This window comes from Pithys albifrons, chromosome 13, assembly GCF_047495875.1.
Source record: "Pithys albifrons albifrons isolate INPA30051 chromosome 13, PitAlb_v1, whole genome shotgun sequence".
NCBI classification, from domain to species: Eukaryota; Metazoa; Chordata; class Aves; order Passeriformes; family Thamnophilidae; genus Pithys; species Pithys albifrons.
Genome location: NC_092470.1, coordinates 6724690 through 6751296, shown reverse-complemented (window position 1 = coordinate 6751296; position 26607 = coordinate 6724690). Strand labels below are relative to the sequence as shown.

Sequence of the window (26607 nt, the reverse complement as noted above, 5' to 3'; positions counted from 1 at the left end):
TAAACTTTTGACTCCCTGATGCTTTCCCTCAGCACCCTGACACCTTCACAACCCTACTCTCCTGCTGGCTCAGTTCTTCAATGTGCTCTGAGGAATCACACAGCACTTGAGGTGGGGACCACCCAGGCAAAGCAGCTCAGGGACAGGAGGCTGCTCTGGTACTGTCTGCTTGGATGCCTGACAATTCCAAATGTGGAGTTTTTACCACCCACTTGGGGCAACTCTTTCTCTTCTATGACCACACTTAAAATATAATGTTTACTCTGTGGCAATATTTGTATTTCCACACCTGTCCACTGCTTCCTTCTCTCTCCATTCCCCTGACACTGAGTTTTCACAGCTAGTTTCTATTCCTTGCACTGGAATCAGTTCAAGAAGCTCTACCAGTGACCTACAGTGCCCCATGATAAGGATTTTATAGGCTGCCACGACAGAGGGAAGGATCTCCTTTGCAGAACAGGTGGCTCCCTGAGGGAAAAGGAGAACAAATGACCACAACTCTCCAGTAATGCTGCACAAAGGCTTTAATGAGAGGGAGCAAATGCAGTGACACAGAACAGAGACCAAGAAACATGTTTGCAGGGCTCAGGGAGAAAAAGAGATCATCTCATTTCTCAAGGATAAGCTCCATACAAAGAACTTGCTTTTTCAATCCTGATATTCCTGGTGCAATCCCAGCCCTCCAAGAGAGGTTCCTAACTCCAGCACCCTCTTCCCATCAGAAGGAGTTCAGCAGAGCAGAAGAGAATTTTTTGAGGAGCTCAGAGCAAAGCAGAGTCAGAGGAGACACGACAAGGCTGCCCTGCAGCGAGGAGCACTGGGCACAGCTGGGATGAGGACACCCAGCACATCTGCAAGATGTGGCTGTGCTACTGCTGCAGCGCAGTCCCCATCTTCTTTCCAGCTCTAAAGGAGATGATCCAGTGGCTTCAGCAGTTCATGCTGCAGCGCTGGATAGGCAGACACAGCCCTGACCCCCCCAGACCAAAGGAGCCCCCAGAAGAGATGGGAACCCCCGAGGAGCTGAGGGAGCTGCCAACAGCAGCTGAGAGAGAGGATCCCACGGCTGTGCTCTGAGGGAAGGAGGTGAGGATGGGACCTGGCATGGTCACCACCACTGGAGTGGTCTCGATGTAGACGGTCGAGTCAGCGCAGCGGGCGACACAGGGCTCACTGCAGCTGCTTGCCAGTGGGGTTGGGCCACAGGGGCCACAGGGGCGTGGGGGACAGGGTCTGCAGCAAGACATCTCTCGGTGATGGAGGCAAAGCTGCAAGACAGAGCAGGGAGCAACAACCTCAGTATCAGCCTGTCTACCATTTCCTAAGATGTCTCTGTATATAGACTCCTACCTAGAGCCCTCCCTGTTCAATGAGTAGCACAGCACAGCAAGGCTGCTTTACTTGAGGAACAGGAGCCAGTACAGTATGGTTAAAGCCCCCATGGAAAGACTGATCAGAGCCCATCTCCAGAACAGATATGGCTGTGTTAGAGATGTCAGGGGATGCACTACGCCGTTTCTTTCCACCACTGCAGGTGCAAATTCTGCTGGGCAAATCCCCATGCACCTGAGACCCCTTGGTCCCCTTCTGCTGCAATTAACCCCCCAATTCCTAGCACTCCCCAGCCACCAACATGAAAAGGCTGAATGCCCTTCAAGAGTTCTGGGTCAGGGCCAAGTTGAGGCACCCAAGGGTCAACCTCAGTAGCACCATGAGAGAACTTCAGCCCACAGAGAGACATGGGGAGGACTCAGGCTTACCTCGTTCCTGGAGGAAAGAGAGGCAAGAGAGGAGGATGCAGAACCTGGAGCAGCAGAGCCTTTTATTCTGTGTCCCAGAGCCCCCCAGGGCCACAAACATTCCTTGCTCATGAAGCATTGAAATACATGGTAGTTGCCATGTGCCAAGGCCTCATAGCTGATGAAGTCCCTGCCTCTTTCATCTCAGATATTTTTCCCTCCTTTCACATCACCAAACATGGAAATGATTCATCTGTGTCCCAGATTCCTAAGGCAAATTAACTTGGAGGTCTCAGACTAATGTACAAGGTCAGTTTGTGTGGGTTTGCACTGTATTGATTGGGTTTTTTTCATTTCTTCTTCTTGATGGCCCCAGTCACAGTTAAATTCAGCCATGAGGGACACCTCAGATCAGCTCCCAGGAGTTTCCAGTGCAGGCATACGGGTTCGGAATTAAATGGCTTCCTAATGCTCATCATAGAAATACAGAAGAATATGATCACCTCAGATGGAATATCAACACTGCACAATCCTATATGGGGGAAGAGACTCATCTCTCCAGGGATGGAACAAAGCTCAATGGCAAGGAAAGTCCATGTTCACCTGTAGGATGTTCCCTGTAGGCAAAAGTGACGGCCATGGTGAACTTGATTACCATCCTCAGGCTGTACCACGGCCTGGTTTTGTGATCAAAGAGATGCCGCGTCCTTCCCTGAAAGAGATCCACACCCAAACTGAACTATTTTCTCAGCATGTTCACCCACGGACCAGAGACCTGCATGGTTGGCTTTGGAAAGAGGCTGAGGGCAGGGAACACTTAGCTCTTGGCTCTTTTTCCTGGGTCAGGAATGGCTTTGCCAGTTCCAGGCATTTCACATTTCAAAGGGACACTGGATCTGTCTCCCAGAGCACCTGGAAGTCATCATGATGGGAAAACCCCAGAGCTCCAGGCAAACCTGAGTCACTCAGTATGGACTTCAGTGGATATGGTTCCTCAGACTTGGGCATTCCAGGAATATCAAGGTTCATATCCTCAAAGCTCTGCTGTCATCAAGGGCATTTCCAGACCTCTAACCCCATTCTGGGATCAACAGGTGCTTCTCTGCAATCCCTTGCATTTGCTGTCTTTTAAGGCTTTGCCTTGTGATGTCTGCTCAAGTGCTCTCGTGATTCAGGGTACCTCAGAATAAGCCCAGGATGGAGCTCTGCAGGTCTTGTGCTCCTATCAACTACTCTGTACCTCAGTGGGCTCTCAACCTTGTCCTATTTTTGTGTAATCACTGACACTGTTTAAGAGGTCACTCTCTCTTGTGCAACTCTTCCAGGCCTTTCTCTTCCTTTCCACCAGATAAAGTTGGGATTTCCATTCTTGCAACATACAATGGTTGCCTCGCCCTTTTGCAGTGCACCTCTCAGGAGAATTTGACTTCACTCTTAACAGAACCTCCTGCAGGTGGTGGAGACAGCAGTTCCATCCCCTCCTCACCACCTTGCTCATCTCTGCCAGGTTCCACAAGCCCAGTGCCCTCGGCCACACCCCATGTATCAGCTGCCCCAGCCCATACATTTTGCCAGGTCCTCTGCCAGTCCCTCTCTCCATGAGACATATAAGACACCATCACCACCTCTCTTGTCCCTGGGGACACAGAGTGGGCACAGCAATCCAGATTTGGCCTCTGCAGTGCGATGGATAGGGCACCAGTCATGGTGGGGGGTGAGATCCAGGGTTGTGGGGTGAGATCTGCAGAGGTACAGTAAGGAACTCTCAGGATTAGGAGTGAAAGTTCCCTACAGGAACTACAGTGAAATCTTTGTTGGTACAGACTTTCTCTCCACTGTCAATCCTTTCTGCCTAGACAGGGTTCATAGTCACTGGCCTAAAAGAAAAATGCAGAGCAAGGGGCATTCCCTTCACACAATCAGCCCTGTGCTCTCCATGAAGCCTTGGGATGCCCTTGTCAGTGCAGGAAGCCTCAGTGTCATCTCCTGGCGGTTCACCTCGGAGGCTCACCTATAGGAGCCATTCCCACCTCCTGGTAGGGCAAAGGTAATGCAGTGCAGCCCTGGAAGATCTGCCCAAAAGACAGCGACCTGTCTGATGGTGACAGTGTTTAGGGATCCACAGGACAAGACCTAGAGCTTCTGGAGGAAACTGGAAAGTTTGTTCTGCTCTGAGCAGGATCAGAGGACTTCCAGTGGTGTCACCTGTTCTCCACTATCCTGGAGTCTCCTACAACTCATGGCCTTTCAACAGCGATCAGTAGGCAATACCATGAAAAGCAGCAGCAGCAGCACAGGAGTGCACAAACATGCCAGGTGTTTTGAGGATTGTCCTGAAAGGTGTGGAAATAAATGACCTTGAAGAAAGCAGAAATTTTAGAGGCGTAACACTCTGTCTTCTGTTATCACTGAAATGTCTCATTCTGGGTCACTCTTTCCACTAATGTCAGTACTGAGTGACTCAAGATTGCCTGGAGCTCTGGGATTTTCCCAACTCTTCAACACTACGGTGACTCCCAGGTGTTTATTGAGACTGATTCAATGACTATTTGAAATGTGAAATGCATGGAATGGGCAAATCCATCCCTGACTCAGGGAAGAGGCAATAGCTTTTGGCTTCCTGCCTTTAGCCTGTTCCCCAGAGCCAGGCCATCCAGGTCTCTGGCCTCTGGGTGAACACACTGAACAAAACAGGTCAATTTGGATGTGAGGTTCTTCCAGGCATGAATGAGTGGTGGGAGATATTCAATGACAATCTTCTGTGGGCTCTGGAATTCTGATTCCTCATAGGCAAGAAGCCCCATGTGCAAGTGGAGGCAGGAGGGCAGCCTGCAGAAGTCAAGACCACTTAGCTAAACTAAAAGGCAAAATCATTTAGGCTGTGCAGCCGAGTGCTCCAGCCATGTCAGCAACTGACAGAATCCAAAATCAGAGACTATAGAGGAGGATGAGCTTCAATAACATTTAAGAACTATGCATATGAACAGGTCCAAGGGGCCTGATGAGATGCATCTGAGGGTCCTGAAACAACTGGCAGAAGAATATTCATCATATCTGAAGAGTCTCAGCACCTGGAGAAATGAGAAATGAAGGCCGGTCTGCCTCACCTCTGTGCCTTGGCAAGATCATGGAGCAGATCCTCCTGGACTCCATGTTAAGACATGTAAAAAAGAAGGAGCCAGTTGGTGCCAGCCAACATGTCTTCACTTAAGGCAATCATGCCTGATAAAAGTTGTGTCTTTCTACTACTCTGGGTTTAATGAATTTCTATAATGGGCTTATACCAGTGGGGGATGAAGGAAGAGTGACTGATGTCATCTATTAGTGCAAAACCTATAAGACTGTCCTGTACAACATCCTTCTCTCTAAACTGTAGAGACATGAAGTATCTGGGTGGGTTGCTCACTGAATAAGGAATAGCACAGATGGAATTGAGTTGTGTCAATGGCTCAAAGTTCAAGTAGATACCAGTGATGAATGTTGTTTGCCAGGGCTCAGTGTTGGGACCTTGACTGTTTAACACCTTTGCTGAGGACATGGAGGGTGGGATTGAGTGTATCCTCAGCAGGCTTGTGGATGACATTGAGCTGAGTGGCATGGTTGGCAGGGTTGGCATCCAGAGGGACCTGGACAGGCTGGAGAGGGGGGTCCATGCAAACTTCATGAAGTTCAACAGGGGTAAGTGCCATTGTCAGGGCAATCCCAAACATGGGTACAGGCCAGGCCAGGAGTGGATTGAGAACAGTCCTGAAGAGAACGACTTGGAGGCTCTCACTGAAATTGTGAACATGAGCCTGGAACACACACTGGCAGCCCAGAAAGCCAGTTGTGTGCTGGGCTGAATCCAGAGCCATGGGGCAGCAGGGCAAGGGAGAGGATCCTCCCCCTCTACTCTGCTCTCCTGAGACCATACCTGGGATCCTGTGTCCAGCTCTAGCACTCCCAGCATAAGAAACACATGGACCAAATAGAGTAGGTCCACAGGAGACCACAGAGATATCAGGCAAGTGGAGCAGATTCACTGTGAGGTCAGGCTGAGAGGGTTGGGGTTGTGTAGCTGAGAGAAGAGAATGTTCCTGAGAGTCATTCGATAAAGATGGAGAGGGACACCTGGTCAGCAAGCACAGTGATGGGACAAGGAGTAACTATTTTAAAATGAAAGTGGGTGGATTTAGATTGGAAATTTGGAACAAATTCTTTCCTCCTTGAGTGTTGAGAAACGGGAACATGTCTTCCACAGAAGTTGTGGAGAACGTGACAGAGGCCTGGAAGTAGATGGTATTCAAGGTCTCTTTCATCCCCATATGATTCTAAGACTTAATGGACAATTCTGAGCTGTATGAAATGGAAGCAAAACATTTCAGATTAAAGAGGAGAGGACTTAATCAGCAACGAGGCCTCAAAAGTGACCACTATGAGATGTTTAGATGCTTCATGAGAAAGGAATGTTTGTGGCCCCACAGAGTAATGGGACACAGCATAAATACTGTGCTGCTCCAGGCTCTGCATCCTCATCTCTTGCCTACCTTTCCTCCAGGAACGAGGTAAGTCTGAGTCCTGATCTCTCTCTGTGAGCTGAAGGGCTCTCATGGTGGCTACACAGACAGATCTTTGGGTGCCTCAACTTGGCCCTGACAAAGAACTGTTGAAGGGCTTTCAGCCTTTTCATGGTAGTGGCTGAGGAGAGCTGGAAATTGGCAGTTTAGCTGCAGCAGAAGGGGATCAAGGGGTTTCAGGTGCAGGGGGATGTGCACAGTAGAATTTGCACCTGCAGTGGTGGAAAGAAACGGCTCAGTGCATCTCCTGACATCTCTAACACAGTCTGTTGTGGTGGTGGCTGTGATCAGTCTTTCCTCAGGTGCCTTAAACCTGATGGCTCCTATTCCTAAACTGTGGCAGCCTTGCTGTGCTTTCCAAGTCACAGGCCACAATGAGGGTTGTTGGAGCTGTAGGCACAGAATATATTTTTAAAACAAAGTGTGTCCATGGAGAGAGCTGAGGGAAAGAGACATGAACTGATACTGAGGTTGTTGCTCTCTGCTCATGTTCCAGCTCTGCCTCCATCACCGAGAGATGTCTTGCTGCAGACCCTGTCCCCCACGCCCCTGCGGTCCCTGTGGCCCAACCCCACTGGCAAGCAGCTGCAGTGAGCCCTGTGTCGCCCGCTGCGCTGACTCGACCGTCTACATCGAGGCCGCTCCAGTGGTGGTGACCATGCCAGGCCCCATCCTCACCTCCTTCCCTCAGAGCACAGCCGTGGGATCCTCTCTCTCAGCTGCTGTTGGCAGCTCCCTCAGCTCCTCGGGGGTTCCCATCTCTTCTGGGGGCTCCTTTGGTCTGGGGGGGTCAGGGCTGTGTCTGCCTATCCAGCGCTGCAGCATGAACTGTTGAGGATAGCACAGCATCCCCTTTTGTGCTTGGGAAATGGGCCAATCTCTATCCCTCCCTAACCCCTGCAAATGTCTTTCCTGGTCTCTGTTCTGTGCCACTGCATTTGTTGCTTCTCATTAAAGCCTTTGTGCAGCATCACTGAAGAGTTCTGGTCATTTGTTCTCCTCCTCCCTCAGGTTGCCACATGCTCTGCAAGGATGAGCACTGGCTGCTATCCTGAGCTTCCCAGAACCTGCAGAAAGAGCTCCCTGAGATTAAACCAGAGCACTCTGAGGTTACTAGCAAGGACATGGATTCAAAATTAAAGAGAATGAAAGGGTTTAGCAGCACTCTTCATCGACCCATTCAATACTTAGGAACTGATTTGGTAGGATTTACTTCAATTTTAAAAATGTCTTATTGATGTATAATAACATCCATACCATTAGGAATTCACACAGAGGCACAGAGATGTTTAGGTGTGTAAATGTATCTATCAAATACTTTTCTTCATTTCAGTGAAATACTCCTATCAAATCCCTTTGCGTTTCTCAACAAATGTGGGTTGGACCTCGAGAACTCTGTGAGTGGGAAGAGTGTATCAGCCCAGACATCACTATCAGAGATGTTCTTTTGATATCATGTATAGCAACTTGATGGTTCTCCATCTCCAAGACAAGTCCTACTCAGGGGGAGCTGCTGGCATAGTCCACAGCAGTCCAGGAGTCCTCAAAGGCCCTCACTCAGGATGGCTGTTAACAAGGTCCTAAGATGATTTGCTTTAGTCAGTATGAGATTCCATTGTTGCTGGAACTGATGGTAATAAGTAGTGGAAACGATGTCCAAGGCATTTGGAAATTGTTTCCAAGACTTCAGCAACAATGGTGATCTTCCACTTGGGCTGCAGTTCAGGTAGGGAGTGTTGCAAGGCTGTCAGGGGCTGTATAATTATCTGCTTTTCCCCACCATGGTTGCAAAGCTGATGTTGCGGTTAGGGTCAGGGCTGTCCCACCTGAATCATGCCATAGCCCCTGCTGTGGTGAAGGACATTTCACCTCCAATTGGATCTGTAAAGGGACACCTCACCTCTTAGCTGGCTCAGTCAAGGTCTGTCAGGAAGAGGAGGAGGACACGAGAGGCTGCACCACCACACCTCCATGGCAAGATATCCCAGATAGCTGGATGGAGACAAGGGTCTGGGAGTTGCAGCCCCAGCCCCTGGGGTGACACCTCTCAAGCCTCTGGAACCTGCCCCAGGTGCCTGTCTTGCTCAGAGCAGGTCCCAGCTGCAAATGTGGAGGGGAGCATTGTACTGACCTCCCCAGGCATGTACTGAGCAGGGCAGCGAGGGCTGGAGCAGGTAGTTGTGGCCGAGCGGTTAAGGCAATGAACTAGAAATCCATTGGGGTTTCTCCGTGCAGGTTTGAATCCTGCCAGCTATGGCACCAAGAGCCCTTTTGGGCCAGTTGCTGGCACCTGCAGCCCTGACGCTCGGGGCAGCTGCACAGCTCCCAGCCCTCAGGGCTGCCAGGGACAAGAGCTGCAGGCTGCCCACAGAGCTTCTGCAGTTGCACACTCAGCTCTTCCCCCACACAGCAGCACATGAGAAGCTGCTGGAAACCTGGCAGGCTAATTGGCTTTATGGATTCTTTGGCACCCTGCCGGATGATGGGGCATCTCTTGGTTGTTGGGGCACAACAAGACTAGGGCTGTGACAGGATGTGGGATACGGCATGAGTTGTGGGGGACCACTGCACAGCACAGGCAGAGCAAGGGGCTCACAGCTCCTGTGAAGGGCAAGGCACCAATAACCTGCTCAGTGGCACAAATTCTGCTTCCATCTAACAGCTGTTCCCTCATAGTATATGTGCACTAAAAACCCAACATAAACCAGCTCTCAGTAGCTGAGAATATGCCATTTAGGCAATAAAAGAATGGGATAGTTGTTTAAAAAAATGATCACCCCACTGAACATATGTCCACACTACCTGCATGGGACAAGCTCGTAGTGATTATGTGATCAAAAGTTTAGCTCAGAATCTAAAAAGATTAATGTGATTGGTCAAAATAACTGTATTGTAAACATAAACCTTCTTTCTGAAGGAATTCCTCTGTCACACACTCTTCTCCACACTTTCTGCATCTCTCTCCTTAAACTGAGATCTTTAGACATCCTCCAAACATTCAGCCACAAAATCTCTCCCTGCATTCACTCTGCCCTCCAATAACCCTTCTGGTTGGAAGGTATTTCAGGAGTCAGAGACTGCATCCCCTGGCTGCCAGCAGGCTCACAGCAGTTGCAGAGTGCTTTGTGCTGTTGGACCCCCACTGGACATTTCCTTCTCTCTGCTCAACAATCCTTGAGTCCTCAGCCACTTCTTACAAGACCAGAACACCCAGGCCCTGACTGTACTTGGGATCTTCTACCTCACTCTCTCCAGTTTATCATTCCCTTTCCTGGGTTTCCCAGAGGGTCCTTTTCCCTCATTTTAGAAGTCCAGTCAGTAATGGGGAGCCTGGATAAGGGAAGGCCAGGGCTCTTCTGCTGCATGAAGGTGTCTCTGTGGTTAGGCAAGGACTACCCTGAGGCAGAAGAGGCTTGTTGTCCTTAGGGCAAGAGAGGCTGCAACTTGTAAGAGAGGGCACATGAGGCTGGGAGAGGGAGCTGTGGGGCTGCCTTGAAGGAAGGTGTGATTGGAGAGCGTGTGAAGGCCCTGAAGGGAGGCTGAAGTGGGTGGTGGATGTGCAGGGAGCTGGAGAGACAGGTCTGAGACTAAAGCAGTGGCATGAGGCTGAGGCAGAGTGGGGAGAGAATCAGGAAGAGCATTGTATAGGAGGTCCCATGGTGTAATGGTGAGCACTCTGGACTCTGAATCCAGCGATCTGAGTTCAAATCTCAGTGGGACCTTAAACTTTTGGCTCTCTCATTTTCCAAGCGACAACTGGAGAGGTGGGAAAGGGACAGGAGTATACAGAGCAAATTCACTCCAATGTCTCCATTGAGACATTTCATAAAGAACAGGCCTCCATGCACTTTACCCTCAAAGTGCATAACTGGCCTCATGAAGGCCTTGATGCCCACCTGGACTTTCTCAGTCCTCATCATGAGCCTGCCCCACCAGCGTGCTGCTCCTGCCAGGTGCCAAAAATTCCTCTCCTCTGGTGTACCAAGAGAGATGAGTCCAGCCTGGAACTCTGTGCTTGCGTACGGCAGGATGACCTTGCTGGGTCCCAACAGCTGGTGCTGGATGAGCTTTTCTCTCCAATCTCATCAAAATCCTAGGCAGAGTAAGTGCAAAGGAGCAGGCCTGGTGGTGAACACACCACACCAGACCTGTCATGGCAGGGAAGCGAGGAGCAGAATGTGTGGCCTATCCCACGGCATCCCAGGACCAGGACAGCACCCAGTGGTCTGGTTGATCCAACAAAAGTCCCTGTGCGTTGGCCGGGAATCGAACCCGGGTCAACTGCTTGGAAGGCAGCTATGCTCACCACTATACCACCAACGCCTGTGCCTGTCTGTGTGCTCCCTGCTCCTGCATGCCACACTCCCTGCCCCAGCCCCACACCCTGACAGGCCCCTCCTGCCACTCCCACACAAACACAACCACAACCTGCACCACAGCACGTGTCTTTCTGAGGGGAACACCAAACCTCCAGCTGCACTGGTCACTCACTAGGGCACAGATTCACCACACACTGCCCAGGCTTGGAGCACCACACTGCACAAACCAGCATCAAGCCCCAGGCACACCCTGCACGTGCCTTTGCTACGGGCCATGACTCAAGGCAGCTGATGGTTGCCATGTGGGACACACGGATCTGTGCATCCAACCTCCAGATCTCAGCACACAGAGAGGAAGGAAACCATCCCACCCTCTCCCTCTTTCACATCTCTCTGAGTGCTGCTGCTGCCACCACTTTAGGGATGCTGGTAATGGCACTGCTCCCCAGGCACCTTCACACATGTGCCAGCCATGCCTTACTGTGCAAATGGAGGGGCATTTGTGTGTATATACCTGTGGTGGGGTAAGCTGGGACAAACACTCACCACTACCCCCCCTACCTTCAGTGAATGAGGAGCACAGAAAACAGGAGGAGAATCCTTGCAGGTGAAAGCAAACACCACAACCTGGCTTAGCAAAAACTGTTGTCAGCAAAGCAAACTCGACTTGGGAAAATTGTTTGGCCAATTGATGTAGGTTCAAATAATGAGAAACAATAAAACTAAACTCTAAACACCACCTTCCCTTGTTCTAACCAAAACGCAGCTTGACTCCCTCACTCCAGATTCCTGTACCCACCCAAACAGTACAGGAGGATGAATTTTCTTTCTGGCACTTGTTTTTTTTCCTCCTCTTTCTGCCTGGCATTTTCTACCCCCACTGCACTATGTTTTCATAGAGGTTTCACACTGCTGACATCCCAGATGTCTGAAGTGGAGATAGAAGCTTCTGTGTGCAGCACAGGGAACCCCCTTATCTCTTCCCACAGAGACCGTCTTTCCCAAACTAGTACCAGCCTCAGCTTCCTGTCTACCTGTAGAGCCCTAGAGGTGCCCTCCTGTGGCTGGGAGATTGGGGATTGAGCTGCCCGGTGGGAAGGGAGGAACAACTGTGTACCCACAACACGCAGTGCTCCTAAGGGGAGCTCTGCCTGCCGCTTGACACCCACCCATCTGCCTTGCTGATGGTCATTGGGGGAGTGCTGGTGCCTGAGAAAGCAGAGGAGAAAGCAGGTGGCAGTGCGAGGGAGCAGGGGCAGAAGGCAGAGCAGGGTCATGGATGTGGATGTTCAGAAAGCTGCAGCAGTGCGGGGTAAAAGTTGTTGGGTGAGGCAGCAACGGTGCAAAAGAAGCTTAGCAGAGGATGGTTTCGATCCATCGACCTCTGGGTTATGGGCCCAGCACGCTCCCGCTGCGCCACTCTGCTCCTCCTCACCACTGTCGCACTCCCCTCCCTCCGTTCCTCTTTCCTCTATCCTGCAGACGCTTTCCTCCTCTCTAAACAGGCTGAGCTTTCTGAATAAACTTTCTACAAGATTTTAGACTGTTGCAAGGGGCACCTGGCTCACCCCTAAGCCTCTGATGTGGATCATTTTTAAGTATTTAACATTGCAAAGGAGGAAGAAAAAGAGGAGTCTGCACTGACATCATCTATCCAGAGACAGGATCCCTCTGGGAATGTTCTGAAGACTTGCAGACGAGGTCTAGCCTTTGTACAGAATTATGTTTCTGCTTACAACAGGCAGTCACAACCTTCCCTAAACTCTCAATCTGAAAGACTAGATGCTAAGTTTAGCTGGCTCTTATTTATGCCTTTGAAAATTGGACCAATGATTTAGCAATGATGTTAAGAAAACAGAGCACTGCAATATGATACCAATTATGTGGTCTTAAATACGGCAAGCAATAGTACAATAAAAATTTGTCTTATATTAATGCTTTTGTCAACTTTATTCTATGAATGTTTGCTGCTCATCTGAAGCACTTTCCACGACAGCAGAGAAACTCTGTTTAAAACCCAAGTGAAAAATTAGGGGATATGAATACAAGACTGAAGTATTCAAGACTGTAGCAACTTCAGCAAAGTCTAGGTTTGTATCCTGGCAAATCTATAAAGACAAGTCAAACAAGTGGAACAAAAGACAACTCTTGTGCCAGTGCATCACAGTTGGGAAATGTCACAGAAAACCCATAAATATTCTCCTGTTGTAAAAGATACATCTTCTGCCCCAAATCCCTGACTGGGCCCCTGGCAGATCTGATGCTGCCTCTGCTCTGCCATGAGTTCTGGCTTTCTCATTTTTGTGAATTCTCCCACTGCTGTGGATGCAAATGTCTTTGGCTAGATGTGGTGGCCTGGCTTTGCCCAGCTGCCAGGCTCCCCAGTCCCGCTCCTCAAGAAGACAGGACAGGAGGAGAAAATAGGATGAAATAACTCATGGGTCAAGGTAAAGACAGAGTGAACACTGATGGATTACCACTGTTGACAAACCACACTGATCTGGAGAAAATTAATTTACCTCCTTGCCAATCAAAACAAAAAAAAAAATCCCCTTTCCATTTTTCCTGGACTCACGTTCATTTTTTCATGGCATTTTTATTGATGACCTGAATAAGGGGATCAAGTGTACCTTCAGTAAATTCAGAGATAAAGTTTGGCAGGGGTGTTGCTATGTTGGAGGGCATAGGGATCTGGATGGGCTGGGTTGAAGGGCTGAGGCCAACAGTTTGAGGGTCAATAAAGCAGAATGCTGGGTCCTGCCCTTGGGCCACAACAACCCCATGGAACACTCCAGCCTGAGAAGAGTGGCTGGAAAGCTGTCAGGAGGGGTGCTGGTGGTAGCAGCTCAATATAAGCTGGGGTGTGTCCAGGGGGCCAGTAACACCAGTGGCATGTGTCAGAAATAGTGTGAGCACAGGCCCTGGGCAGTGACCGTCCCCCTGTGCTGGGCACTGGAGAATCCTGGGGTCAGTTTTGGCCTCCCAAGACATGAAAGACATTGAGAAGCTGGAGAGTGTCCAGAGAAGGGCAGTAGAGCTGGGGAAGAGTCTGGAGCACAAATCTGATGAGGAGGGACTAATAGTGCTGGGGGCTCTCAGCCTGGAAAGAAGGAGGCTTATAAGGACCTTCTTGCTCTCTACAGTTGCCTGATGTGAGACTGTAGCCAGCTGGGTTTTGGTCTTTTCTCCCAGGTATTAAGCAAAAGAACAAGAGCAAATAGCCTCAAGTTGTGCTAGAGGAGGTTTAGATTGGATATTAGGAAAAAATTCTTTACTGCAAGGGTCGTCATGCACTTGAACAGGCTGCACAGGGCAGTCACCACCCCTGGAGGGATTTAAAAGATATTTGGATGTGGCAGCTGGGGACATGACCTAATGGTGCCCTTGGCAATGCTGGCTTAATAGTCAGACTCAAAGATCTTAAAAGTCCTTTGCAACCTAAATGATTCTACGATTCATTCCCAAATGTTCTATCTCCTCTCTTTACTGGCCAGTGGGCAGTTGGATCAGTTCATAACAATTTGCCTTTGCTGTTCCTTCCTTCTTTCACTTTCCCTCTGCTCCAGTGTGAATCCTCTCTGGAGCTGCAATCCTTCAGGATAAATCTGCTCCAGTATGGGCTGTCTTCGTGTCACAGTTGTTTTGGGGAACAGTCCACTTTCAGAACTGAGGTCAGGCAGAATTGTCCCTGACAGACCAGGGTCTACAGGTGTGACTGGGCACATGTGCACTCAGCTCATGCTGCTGGATCTGGCAAGGCTTTGCTTCCACCCTAATAAATACACAAGCTATGTGAGCATAACTCTAACATTATTTTTTCCATGCTCTGGCTCTGCATTTCTGTATGAACAACTGGTTGTTCTAGTTTTAGCTCTATTATCAAAATAAAACAATGAACATCCCTAGTTTCCTTTCATATTGAGATGATTTTACTTTCTTTAGCAATTGCTGGGAACAGTTGCTCCATCATCCTCCCCTGAGCCTTCAGGGCTCCTGGCCTCTGCTTGCCTCTTCAGAGCTCTCCTGCAGTGTGTGGTACATGCCCCTGCCTGCCTGTGTATGTGGGAGGATGTTTTTTGGCTGGTCACACAGGTATATTCCCTAATGCACCTGGCTGACAGTTTATAGCACAAAAGTGCATGAGCTAATTAAGGACTGCTATTTTTCAAATATTCGTGCTCTGGTCTGAGCATGCAGAGATACAGTTGTGAAAGCCAAAGCTGAAATGGAATTGTACCCAGTCAGGGGTGCCAAAGACAACAAGGAGGGTTTCTGTAAGTACCTAGGTGACAACAGGCAGACCAGGGGAAATGTGGGGGGACCCTGGTGATATAGGACATGGAAAAGGTTGATAACTGAATGACTCCTTTGCCTTGGTCTCCACTAACAAGACAAGGCTTCACCTAATTTTTCACCCCAGTTTTAAACTGAGTTTCTGTGACATCATGCAAAATGTTTCAGATGAGCAGCAGACATCTACCAAAAGAAGACTCTCATTTCCTCAATAAACCGGACACAACAAAAAAAATATAAAAGGAAAAAAAAAAGCCATAATAGAAACTGTTACAGTACTATTTCTTGCTATTTTAGCTAATATTAGTAACTTATAAGAAAAAGCATTAGAGAATATCCTTTTATGACTCTTAATAATTACATCATTTACACATACAGCTCACCATGCCTAAGGAACTTTTGTTTATCCTACACTTAGACTGCTAGTCTGCTCTAAAATCACTGGTAAAAAACAATTAGGTAGCATGACTTCATTATACCAGAAAGTTACTGTCTGGAGACCTGATCCTACTGGGAGCACATGAAAGTTGAAATACCTCCACCAGTAGGTTATAGGAGCCTCTGGAATCAGGGAAAAGATGCTGCCTCTTAGAGAGCAAAAGAAAAGGGAGTTGCTTTTTCTTTCTTTTTCTTTATTCATAATTTCTCTTCCTCTCTGCCTTTGGAAATATTGCCCCTGCTGAAGACAGAGAGAAAACACCACCACTTTTTGCAACATAAGGTAATATTTCATTTTCTGCTCCTCATTCTTACCTGGTTCCTAGGACAAAACTAAAACTATGCTTCCATGGTTTATTTTTTCATTTGTGGCCTGGAGCTGCTATGAGGTTCTCCAAGAGAAATATATCTCACCTTTAAGCACAGCAACGTGGATTTTTACATCTGACTTAGTCACTCATCCAAGAGAAATAGGAAAATCTGTGGCATCAGCATGTTATTTTAAATGTCTGTGGTGGAGAAACTTTAACTATACTGACAGGATAGTGCTTATTTCTATTGTCTATAGAAAACTTTGTATACTGTAGCTTCTTATTTTGCTGAGAAATGTGTGGAACAATTAAATCACAATGTCTACACTTTCTCATCTCCTCATTTTCTCTTTTATCATTGCTATGGAAAAGAAAAAAATCAGAAATCAGAAATCCTGAAAACCCAGACTCCAACACCTTAAGCTATTTTTATCATTAGCAGTGATACAGCGTGACTGCTACATAGGCAGCAAGAGTCTTTCTTCATCTGGATAGAAGCTAAAGTCCCACTGGACCTACAGATATTTTCATGGGAGTCTAAGCAATTTATTTTTCATTCTTTGTTTGGAATTTTTGTTGCACATAAATATATTCTTATCTCGTACATGTGAACCCTGAAAAGAAAATGTTAATCTTCTCTTAGAGTAAAACTAAACTCCAGGTCTTGTGGGCCATATTATCTCAATCTCAATGGTTTAAACATAGGGGGAAAAATATGACTATTATGGTCTGTATGTGTCCTTCAAAAATCAGCGAAGTGTATTTTGTCTAAAACAGTCCAGAAAGTTTCTCAGACAAATAATTTTGTTATCAGATCTGATGAGATGGCAAATTCCCAGAAAAAGGCAGCAAGGCATAGATGCTGGTGACCACTTTTCTGTGGGCAGCTGTGTGCACGCTGAGCATCTTTTTATGCCCCAGAGCTTATCTTCAATGAAAACTCAGAACATGGATTTTATATGATTTGAGGAATCTAATTTCAGTGCATGAACACTTTTAGCAACTTACATTTTAGGTTTGGATTGTACTTTTGCAGTATTAGAAAGAAATAAAGTACGTAGATCATTTCTGCTGGAGTCAAGAAAGCCACAGGTTATCTGTATCTCCTGGCTTAGAGCACTAATAATTAAATGAATATCAGTTAATTCCAGCTATCCAAACAAGTTGGTCATTGCATGCTCACTTCATTATTAATGATACCACCAATGTGGCATCCTCAGTCAACCACCTTAGAAGGAAAGAAATCATGCATCTGTATTATGGTATATTTCTTGCCATTAAATATAAAGTGATTTTCAGGTGACTGGCTCACATTTAGATGTCTATAGACATGTAGATGGTGAAGTTAACTCAGAGACATCCAGCCCATCCAAACTGTAATTCCTCTGTCTCATCAGAGATGCCCTTGTCACTCCAAGGTGAGCTGCCCTTTGGAGCTACCCATTTCTTTCTGTACAAAATGAACACAAAATGGTTATTTGAAATTTTTATGTCAGTCTTCTGTTCATCTATTTTTGAGAAGACAAGTCCCAGCCTGTGACTGTTAAAGATAATCTCGAACAGATTCTCCAGCTGAGATTTTTTTCACAGGGCTCACTGTTATATCCAGTCCAAGTTTCATCGCATGTTTTAAACCCCAATTTGCAGCAACAGTAGCTATTTCTGAGCCCAATAATCTGTCCCAAACTTTTAATCCTCTTGCAGTGTGGTGTGTTTTTTTCTCTTTTAGGATGGGACCATTTCAGGAATTGAAGCCAGGAAACCAAACCATCACTGTTCCCTTCTTACTTTTGGGGTTTGCCTTCCATGGCAAGATGCAGCTCCTATTTTTCCCACTGATTTTCATCATGTTTGTGGCCACCTTGATAGGGAACTCTCTAATTATTGTGATCACAACCACTGACCCTGTTCTACACACACCCATGTACTACCTCCTGAAGAACCTTGCCTTGACAGAGATCTGCTACAGCCTGAGCATTGTCCCCAAGATGCTCACAGTTCTGCTGGTGGAGAGAAAAGTTATTTCCTTCACAGCTTGTGCCTTGCAGCAAAACTGTGTTGTCCTTTTTGTCACCTGTGAGTGTTTCCTCTTAGGTGCAATGGCTTATGACCGGCAAGTGGCAATCTGTCATCCACTGCACTACGCCACTATGATGACCAGGGATCGCTGCTTCAGGATGGCTGTTGGGTCTTGGCTGGCTGGTGTCCCTGTGGCTCTGGGCTTCACCACATGGTTGTTCAACCTGCCCTTCTGTGGGAGAAACACAGTGGATCACTTCTTTTGTGATGTTTCCCCTGTGTTGAAGATGGTGTGTGTAGACACAGCCCTGTTTGAACTACTGATTTTCATTGCTATTGTCATGATAGTGATGATTCCCTTCTCTCTGATAGCCATCTCTTACCTTCGCATTATCCATGCTGTTCTTCAGATCCCATCAGCTGGGGGCCAGAGACGAGCCTTTTCCACCTGTGCAGCTCACCTGGTGGTGGTGACTCTTTTCTACAGCACAGCTGGCATCGTTCACCTGCGACCCAAGTCCAGCCTCTCATCCAATATGAAGAAAATGGTTTCCCTGTCTTACACAGTTGTCACCCCCATGCTCAACCCCATCATCTACAGCTTGAGGAATCAGGAAGTCAAGCAGAGCCTGAGGAGATGCATTGACAAGTGGTTACATAGGAAGCAGATGTCTTGTTTTTCTTCATGCAGGTGATGGATTACCTGTAGCTCCACAAAACATAAGTTTCCCCAGTAAAAAGTTAAATGAAATTTAATAATAAAGTGAAATGTCTTTCTTCATGTTTAAGGTGTTTGTTTTCACAAGCACAGTTGGGCATGCTGAGCCCCTGCTTTCTAAGAAGAGGCTGCACATCAGCTCTTGATGGGAAGTAGTGAATTAATTCCTTTTTTACCAGTGTATACAGCTTTTGCTCTTCTTATTAAACTGGTGTTACCTGGATCCATGAGTCTTTTCACTTTTCTTTGATTTTCTCTCCAGGAGAGAGGGAAGAGGGCAAGAGGACGCTTATACTGCTGTAGAAATTTTAAGACTAAACTGAGTCTCTGCATTTTACAGTTAACCCACTCCCTCATACAAACAGATTTCACTTGTACTTCTGTGTTAAGTAAATAGCTTGTGCTTGTATAAACATGTCACCAGCTGGCACATATACTCCCAAAGATCCTGTTTGTGAGGTTATGCTGATGTGGAGCCTAAAGTCACCACATCCCACACCTCCTGACTCCCCTGGCTCAAACAAGAAAGGAAGTGCACAGAAGGTGAAAACAGGACCAGAAAAACGAGAAGAAATATAGACCATGTAGGGAAGGAGCTAGGAAAGCCATTGCTCAGCTGGAGCTGGAACTAGCAGGGTATTGGTAGGGCAAAAAGAAGAGTTTCTAGAAGCACAAAGAAAAAGAAAGGTTAAGGAAAATGCAAGTCTGTGGGTCAATGGGCAGCAGAGCTCAGGGCACCCAAAAGGCTGGGGCGTGCTGTGGCTTTATTGCCTTGCATTCCACAGATAAGGTCAGCTTTCAGGGTCCCCAGTCCTTTAAGCCCATTGGGAAAGTATGTGGAGCAAAGCAGAAGGGTAAGAAAACCCAGAGAGAGCACTTAGATCAACTGTGCATATGACAGTTTGTGAGACTGGATGGGATCTGCTTGATGTTGTTTCTCGAGCAGGGAAGTTGGACCAGATGACCCTTCCAACCCTACCCATTTTCTCATCCCGTGTTTTTTTGAGTTCACCCACTTTTGTCTTCAAAAGGTCATTGTGACCACAGGACGAGTTAAAAGACAACCATTGCAGCCTTCTTCAAGAATTGCAAGGAGGAACTGAGGAACTGCAGTTTCCCCTCAGTACCTGGGAAGGCTGCGGAATAAATCCTTCTGATAGTGAGGTACTTGAAGGGCAAGAAGGCAGTTTGGAACAGCTGGCATGAATACAAGAAGGGCAAGTCAAGTCTGTTCAATCTGGCTGACTTGTGAGATAACTGACACACCTTAATTTGAGCAAGACCTTCAGTACAGTCTCATACAGACTCCTTATACCTAAATTCTGAAGACTTGCTGTGGGCAAGTGGTTAATAATGACCATGGTCAGGATTTCCAGGGTCAAACAGCTCTGCGGTAAGAAGTCCTGACACAGGCTACTCACTAGCGGTTTTTCTCAGGGATCAGAACTGTGGGTACTGCAGTTTATTTCCTTTATCAACACCACGGGCCGAGCAAGGGGATGACGGGGTAGAAAGCAGCTTTGCAGAAAAGGCAGCTTTGGGGTTTCGTCATCCTTGTCCCTTCCTAGGGGAAGGAGATCATATTGCTGTCTGCAGCCACTTAGTGGGAGGGTGGATGCTCTTACAGAAAATGAGGGCAAACATTTCCCAAAGGAGCACAATGGTAAGACGTGAGGTGATGGACACAAAGCAGAGCATGAGAAATTTGGATTAGATACTTTTTCACCTTTAGGACATTCAGACTTGGAACAGGCTACCCAGAGAGTTTGTCAATATATCCTTGAAATTGTTGAATATTTTACTGTACAAGACCTTATCCAGTTGGCCCACTTTTAACAGAGAACGGACAAGAGACTGCAGAGGTTTCTTCCAACCTACATTATTCTGTGTTTCTACAAAGGTCCACTGAACATGCTGCGTTTTCAAACCTGCACTCAGGCTGGAGCTGAGCTGTCAGGAGCTTTATAGAGGAAATGGTAAGCCACTTTCCTAGAAAGAGGAGTTCCTAAGGGATATACACACTGACATCTGAACTGCTTGGACCACAACTAAACATGTTTCTACTGTAAACAGTTGTGGAAATTTTTCCACAGGATTGAAAATTAAGTTTAACATGCAAATTTGGGACAGTTTTGTTTTCAAAGGGAACAGAAACTCTTTATTAGTGAAATGCCAATAAAAATAAAATATTAGAAATCTTAAACTATCCAAATGGATGGAACCCATGCTGGGTGTCACAAATTCTAGTATTTGAAGGAGATTTGAGGAACATTGCCTAAGCACTGCTCCAGCTCAGCTTACGCTGCATGAGTCATGCCTCTATTTCCCATCAAATTTTCAGCCATAAACTCTGTGCACCAAGATGGAGATATTTGTGTTGGATTATTTTGGAGGGTGGATAGTGGTGGATTGGTTTAGCAGTGCATTTGGGGGGATATTTTTGTTATGAGTTAGTCTCTGCAGAACGTTTTGCAAGTGGCTCATCCGCACATTATGTTTTAGGCAACACTGTGTTCCCTGCTCTGCAGCTCTCCATTGATTCACAAATCTCAGGAGACTGATCAAAACAATAGGAAATTTACTTCCCTCATGGTGATGTTGAGAGTTTGCCCATTGTGGGCATGATAAAAACACTTTTTTTCACCCTCTAACTAGGTCATGAGAGAGTTCTGGTACAGTTTGCAAAGCTTCAGCCTTGCATCGTGCCTGAATAAGTAGCAGCCCCAGGGAACTTGTGGCAGTCCTTGCAGCACCCCTGCCATATTAACCTCTCAGCCACAGGAGCGCCAAGCAGATGTGGAAGGAAAAAGCAGAACAGAAATTCTCAGTCTTTTAACTCCACGCAAAGAGTCATTTTGCACTCAGCTTTGCTTTCTGGATCACTCTCAGAGGGTCCCACTACAGTGAGAAAAGTACTCATTGGTAGTGATGTGAAGTTTGAGCAGAATTCTCTTTTTTTTTTTACAGATGTAATTTATATACTTGGGAAAATAGGCAGCTTCAACAGACTAAGTGTTTTCTTTGCACTTATATTTAAGCAAGAGTCTTAAAATTAGAATTGCATCTGTATCTCTTCAAAGGCAGGTGACTGACTAAAATTTTGGTAAGTCTAATATTATCAAATCTAATGTTTCCAATAGTTTGTTCAAAGAGCAGACTAAAAGCATTTTCAGGGCAGTATAATCAGGTTTTTAGAATGGACATTCATGTGCATAAACTATCTTTAGGCTACACACTGATGTTCTTTTATTAAGAAATAAATCTAGAAGCTTTCTCTTTGCTTGCTGTTTTCATGCTGAAATAATAAACTAAAGAAATATGAGAAAAAGAGTGACTGGGCTGGAGATATATGATACTGACTTTCGAAAATCACTTATGTTCAATGAAAGCACATGGTAGAAAGGAACAAAGATTATGTTTGTTGAAAACTTTACTGGATAAGACCTTACCCACTTTCAACACACAAACTTATTTGAAACAGAAAAAGAGTGAAAATGTGTTTACTTATTGGCATTTAAAAGACCTGGACCTGGTTAATGGTTGCACTGGAAGTCTTTTCCAGCGTTAATGATTTCATTATATTGTCTCAGTAGGGCAGTATGACCAATGGTCAGTGGGATACCTGGAACTTGCACTGCCTCTTCTGGCTCCTGCAAATCCAGTCTTGCTCCATCACGGTGTTGTAGTACATGAGATGGTGGGGTTTGTCCCATTCACTTGCTGCTGCTCAACAAAAAGATACTTTTTATGCAAAGTTTACAGTCCATTATCAAAACCAGTTTGTGATCACGTGCTAGGGCATCCTCTTCCTTTATTCTCAGCAACATACAGAAGAAGTGCTGGTTGCTGATGAAAAAAGTGTAAATTGTGCAATTTTTAAGATCAAAGAACTGTCTGGAAGAGATGGCAACCATCAGAATTTGTAAGTTTAAACTTGTTTGGTGAAATGAGGCACAATAGCAGAAAGAAAGCATCAGAAGTAAGGTTAAGAGTTACAAGCTCAGTTGATGAGCTCAAAGGATGTAGCAGGAAGTTATAGTTAAGCAGAACTGAAATATGAATGTGGCTGAAGGTGAAGAAGCAACAATGTTTTACATCTCATATATTCAGATATTATGCATAGATAGACATTTTTAGTTTGGTATTTTCCCTTCTGTGATGTTTTACCCTGTTCTAGACACAGGGTTTAAGACTACATTAAAGACTTTGTTCATGTTAATTTCTTGAGTTTCTATGTGGATTTCATGTTTGATTACATATGTTATGTTTTGCTTTCTTCTGCATTTGTTTGTATTAAAATAACAGAGGAAGAAATGAGTTGTGTAATACTGTGAAACCTTGACATTTGGCCTTTGCTTCTTACTGCTCTAGCAATGCTGAACCAGACAGAGGTCAGAGAGTTCCTCCTTTTGGGCCTCACCAATATCAAGGGGCTGCAGCACTTTTTCTTCACCTCCTTTCTGCTGCTCTACTTGGCCACGCTGCTGGGAAATGGTGTCATTGTAACAGTGGTGATAGCTGAGCCTCGGCTCCACACGCCAATGTACTTCTTCCTGGGGAACCTGTCCTGCCTGGACATTTTCTACTCCACAGTCACTGTGCCGAAGATGTTGAGTGGCTTTCTCTTGGGGCAGCAGTCCATCACTTTTGCTGGGTGCTTGGCCCAGCTGCACTTCTTCCACTTCCTGGGCAGTGCTGAGGGTGTGCTCCTGGCCGGGATGGCCTACGACCGATACGTGGCCATTTGCAACCCTCTGCACTATGTTCTGGTCATGAGCTCACGGACTTGTCTGCTGCTGTCTGTGGCCAGCTGGGTCACTGGATTTGTACATGCCATGGTGCACTCAGTCATGACCTCACAGCTCAGTTTCTGTGGCCACAACCACATTCAGCACTTCTTCTGTGACATCAAGCCACTGCTCAATTTGGCTTGCAGTAGAACCAGCCTCAACATGACACTCCTCAATGTTGTCACCACATCTATTGTTTTAGGCCCTTTCATTCTCGTAGTCCCTTCCTACCTCTATATTATCTCCTTCCTCTTCTATAAAGTCCAATCCCAGGAAGGAAGATGGAAACTCTTCTCCACCTGTGCCTCACACCTCACTGTTGTGGCACTGTTTTATATTCCAGTTCTCTTCAATTATACACCACCCTCCTCAAGAAACTCCACTCAAAAGGATATGCAAGTGACTCTCATGTACAGTGCTATCACCCCAGCTCTGAACCCCTTGATCTACACACTTAGGAACAAGGAGGTGAAAACTGCCCTGAAAAAAACCTTAGGGAGAAAACTCTTTCCTGGAGGAAAGTGACTAAAACAAGGAGAAGACTCAGAATGTGGTTGCTCCACCTCTCAGATTTACAAGGAGAGAGGACACTGTATTGGAAGAGACTGAAAAACTATTTATTATCTCGTGCAGTTTAACATTATTTAGAAGTTAATTGCATAGATCTACATCAGGAGAGATGTTCGAGGACTTGTTGCTTTTTCCTTTATATTTTAGATGTCTTATGGTACATCTGGTCTCTGGTTTTCCATACAGGCTCCTGCAGGACTTGGTTCATGGTTGATAGCCCCATGAAGTTGTTTTAATGGTCTGAGCTATTAAATGATTACTTGACAGCTGTGTTTAGGCAGCTGAATGACTCTCCTGTCATTCATATCTTCTGTATAGCTGAAGACAGCCAGCATGTGTTACATTTTGCTTGACCATAGCCTGAGAATGATCTTGTCAATGTTTTACTTGAGTAAGCCACCTGAAGGAATCTGTTTCTTTCCTTAAAGTATTAGTGGAACCTTACTTCTGAACCTGGTTTTAAATATAAACTTACAAACACATGTGAACTTCACCTCTACCAGCTTTAGCAGTGTGATTTATCTTGCCTAGATTTATACACTTAGATGTTTTCCTGTACCTAACCACTTTTCCAGATTCATATTATGGTCAGCGGTGAAACAATTGATTTATATTTACACAGACTACTACAGACATGATAAATATCCTCAAGTATTCTGGCCAGACTGCCCCTGTGGATCCAGAACAGAACAGGTTGTGCAGGTCCTTTGTCGTCCTTCATGCCTGTGAAGTATGAACATTTCTAATGGCACTGGATATCTGCTCATATTCAGGCACTAAATCCCAGATTTAATGTGGGATGCCACAGTTTTAAAGTGCTTCATTTTTCAGTGCTGTGATTCTTCACATAGGCTTTCACCACCTTTAGTCTCAGCCTACACTGCAATTCCCTGTTGAGATAGATGAAAAACACGTGGCATTCTTGGCCCCTGGATGTGCTGTGTCTGACTCTTGGATTACTGAGGACAGAAAAAAGGGGTGCTCTGATTTGTCTGCATAATGGCCTAGGTGCAGAGAGGATAAATACCTGCCCCTTTTTGTCCCCGTTCTCTCCTATTTGTCAAACCTGTTCCACCTTTATTTATCTTCCTTCACCCAAAAGAAATGCCACCATCTTTCTTGGTCCACAGTTTTCTGTATCTACACCCTAATTTGGATTTCCTGATATGACTCTTACATAGGTCATCACAGACTAACTTGGCATAGATGTACTGCCATCACACTCCATGCCCTGAAAGGTCCTCACACTCCCTTTTTTATCTCTGAAATTTGGCCATTTCCCACATCATGTCTCTTCAACCACCCCTGAGCCCCCGCAACCCTCACAAAGCTCTCCGTCTTTAGGAAGCCACCATGTCCAGCAGTGGCTTGTGTCTCATTGAGCAGCTTTCCATGTTCTGTTTAGTTTGCTGAGCCTCAGACCAGGGACGGCCCAGACAGTTGGCTGTAAACCAAAATAAGACACTGTCCAAAAGTGAATAAATCACTTTCCAAAGACGTTGCCTATAAAAGGGATGTAGATAATAGGCTTGGAATTTGGGGTTGGTTTCTTTCATCAAAATATTCTTCCAGAAGTATTGAATCTCTCCTTTGTTCTCTGCACTTGCACTCAGTCTCCTTGGGAATGAGCCACACACCCTTCAGCATCAGGACACATAAAATTATTACTCTGCAAAGTTGCTTTCCACCATTCATCCTGTTCAGACCCTTTGAATAGAAAAGCAACATGCAGAAAAAAATAAAAAAGACCCATAGGAACATCAAAAAGCAAGGTTCAAGAGGAGACTGGGGCCAAGAACTATGCAGTGTCAGCACAGGCACCCATTAGGATGCCACCACCACCAGTGAATATGAGTGAGTCTGTACTCCAGAGAGCTGCCCTGAGACATTTGTCTTTGTAGGAACCATTGAAAATTAAAAATATATTATTTGGGCAAAAATCAACATTTTTCCTGAATTTTAATCCTTTAATTTGGTTGTGCAAAATCCTTTTCTAAAGTTGACTGAAATCTAGCAAATATTTCCCATGCTTCTATAATTATATTTTTCATCTGTTGAAAGAAAAACAAGCCCATGTGTTCATAACAGTTATATTCTTCCTCCTTCAGCTATCTCTCTATCCACTAAACTTTCTTTCTCTACTAATAAAAATTATTATTTCCTTGCCTGTCTATCTATCAAGTACTTTTTCCATCAGATTCACACTTGTGTTACCTAATATCTGTGTGTTTAATTCTTGGACAAGCACCATCACTGGTCTCCACCTTTGATCTCTCGTCTTATGGTGCTCATATCTATGTATTGGTTTGTGTCTTCTCATCGTGTGCCTGTCTCTGGCAACACAGCCTGGATTGGGTATGTTGATTTATCTTATACTCAATTGACAACTGGTTTCCAAACTGTTAGAAAATGCTCTTTGTTTTTTTGAAAATTTTATCTACGTCATGGCTTTTGGTACATAAATATATTTTTCATCCTGAGTGTGCTGGTTATTTCACAAGTGCAGCACCAGTGGCAATTGGAGCTGTCACTAGAATTTGCAGCACAGTGTCATTTCTGAGGATGGTCAGAGGGATAATTTTATCGTGGATAGCTTTGCCCTTTGTGACTCCTGAAAGAAACAGCAAAAGACAGAGATTCCACAGGTGGCCTGACCACAAAGATAACTTTGTTCAGTTTTATTTGAAAGCATCAACCCCCACCGGAGAATGATGTTTATTAAGTTCATTTGGAGTATATTAATTGACATCATGTCTTGATTAAGAAACAATAAATCCCCTGTTGCATCATAAACTCATTAAGAAGTTGAAGCAGAGCAAAACTCTTTCTCCAAGACTGTTTCTCCCATTAGCCA

The 26607-nt window shown here is 45.9% G+C and overlaps 2 protein-coding genes and 4 non-coding genes across 6 annotated transcripts; 4 read left to right on the top strand and 2 right to left on the bottom strand.

The window, feature by feature from the left end:
* Positions 1-8469: 8469 nt before the first annotated feature.
* On the top strand, positions 8470-8551 carry TRNAS-AGA (transfer RNA serine (anticodon AGA)). Its single transcript has one exon. It is a non-coding gene; the product is annotated as a tRNA-Ser (tRNA).
* Positions 8552-9945: 1394 nt separating this feature from the next.
* On the top strand, positions 9946-10017 carry TRNAQ-CUG (transfer RNA glutamine (anticodon CUG)). Its single transcript has one exon. It is a non-coding gene; the product is annotated as a tRNA-Gln (tRNA).
* Positions 10018-10546: 529 nt separating this feature from the next.
* On the bottom strand, positions 10547-10618 carry TRNAG-UCC (transfer RNA glycine (anticodon UCC)). Its single transcript has one exon. It is a non-coding gene; the product is annotated as a tRNA-Gly (tRNA).
* Positions 10619-11968: 1350 nt separating this feature from the next.
* TRNAM-CAU (transfer RNA methionine (anticodon CAU)) lies at positions 11969-12040 on the bottom strand. Its single transcript has one exon. It is a non-coding gene; the product is annotated as a tRNA-Met (tRNA).
* A 5346-nt stretch (positions 12041-17386) lies between these two features.
* Positions 17387-18370, top strand: LOC139677983 (olfactory receptor 10A7-like). Its single transcript, XM_071568487.1, has one exon. It carries the CDS (start codon positions 17387-17389, stop codon positions 18368-18370), a length of 984 nt encoding a protein of 327 aa, XP_071424588.1.
* A 4396-nt stretch (positions 18371-22766) lies between these two features.
* Positions 22767-23708, top strand: LOC139677925 (olfactory receptor 12D1-like). The gene has a single exon (XM_071568392.1). The coding sequence runs from the start codon at positions 22767-22769 to the stop codon at positions 23706-23708; it is 942 nt and encodes a 313-aa protein (XP_071424493.1).
* The last annotated feature ends 2899 nt before the right edge of the window (positions 23709-26607 follow it).

Bases quoted from the DNA above. Each gene is read 5' to 3' on its own strand.
- LOC139677983 (XM_071568487.1), top strand. From the start codon at position 17,387: ATGGGACCATTTCAGGAATTGAAGCCAGGAAACCAAACCATCACTGTT.
- LOC139677925 (XM_071568392.1), top strand. From the start codon at position 22,767: ATGCTGAACCAGACAGAGGTCAGAGAGTTCCTCCTTTTGGGCCTCACC.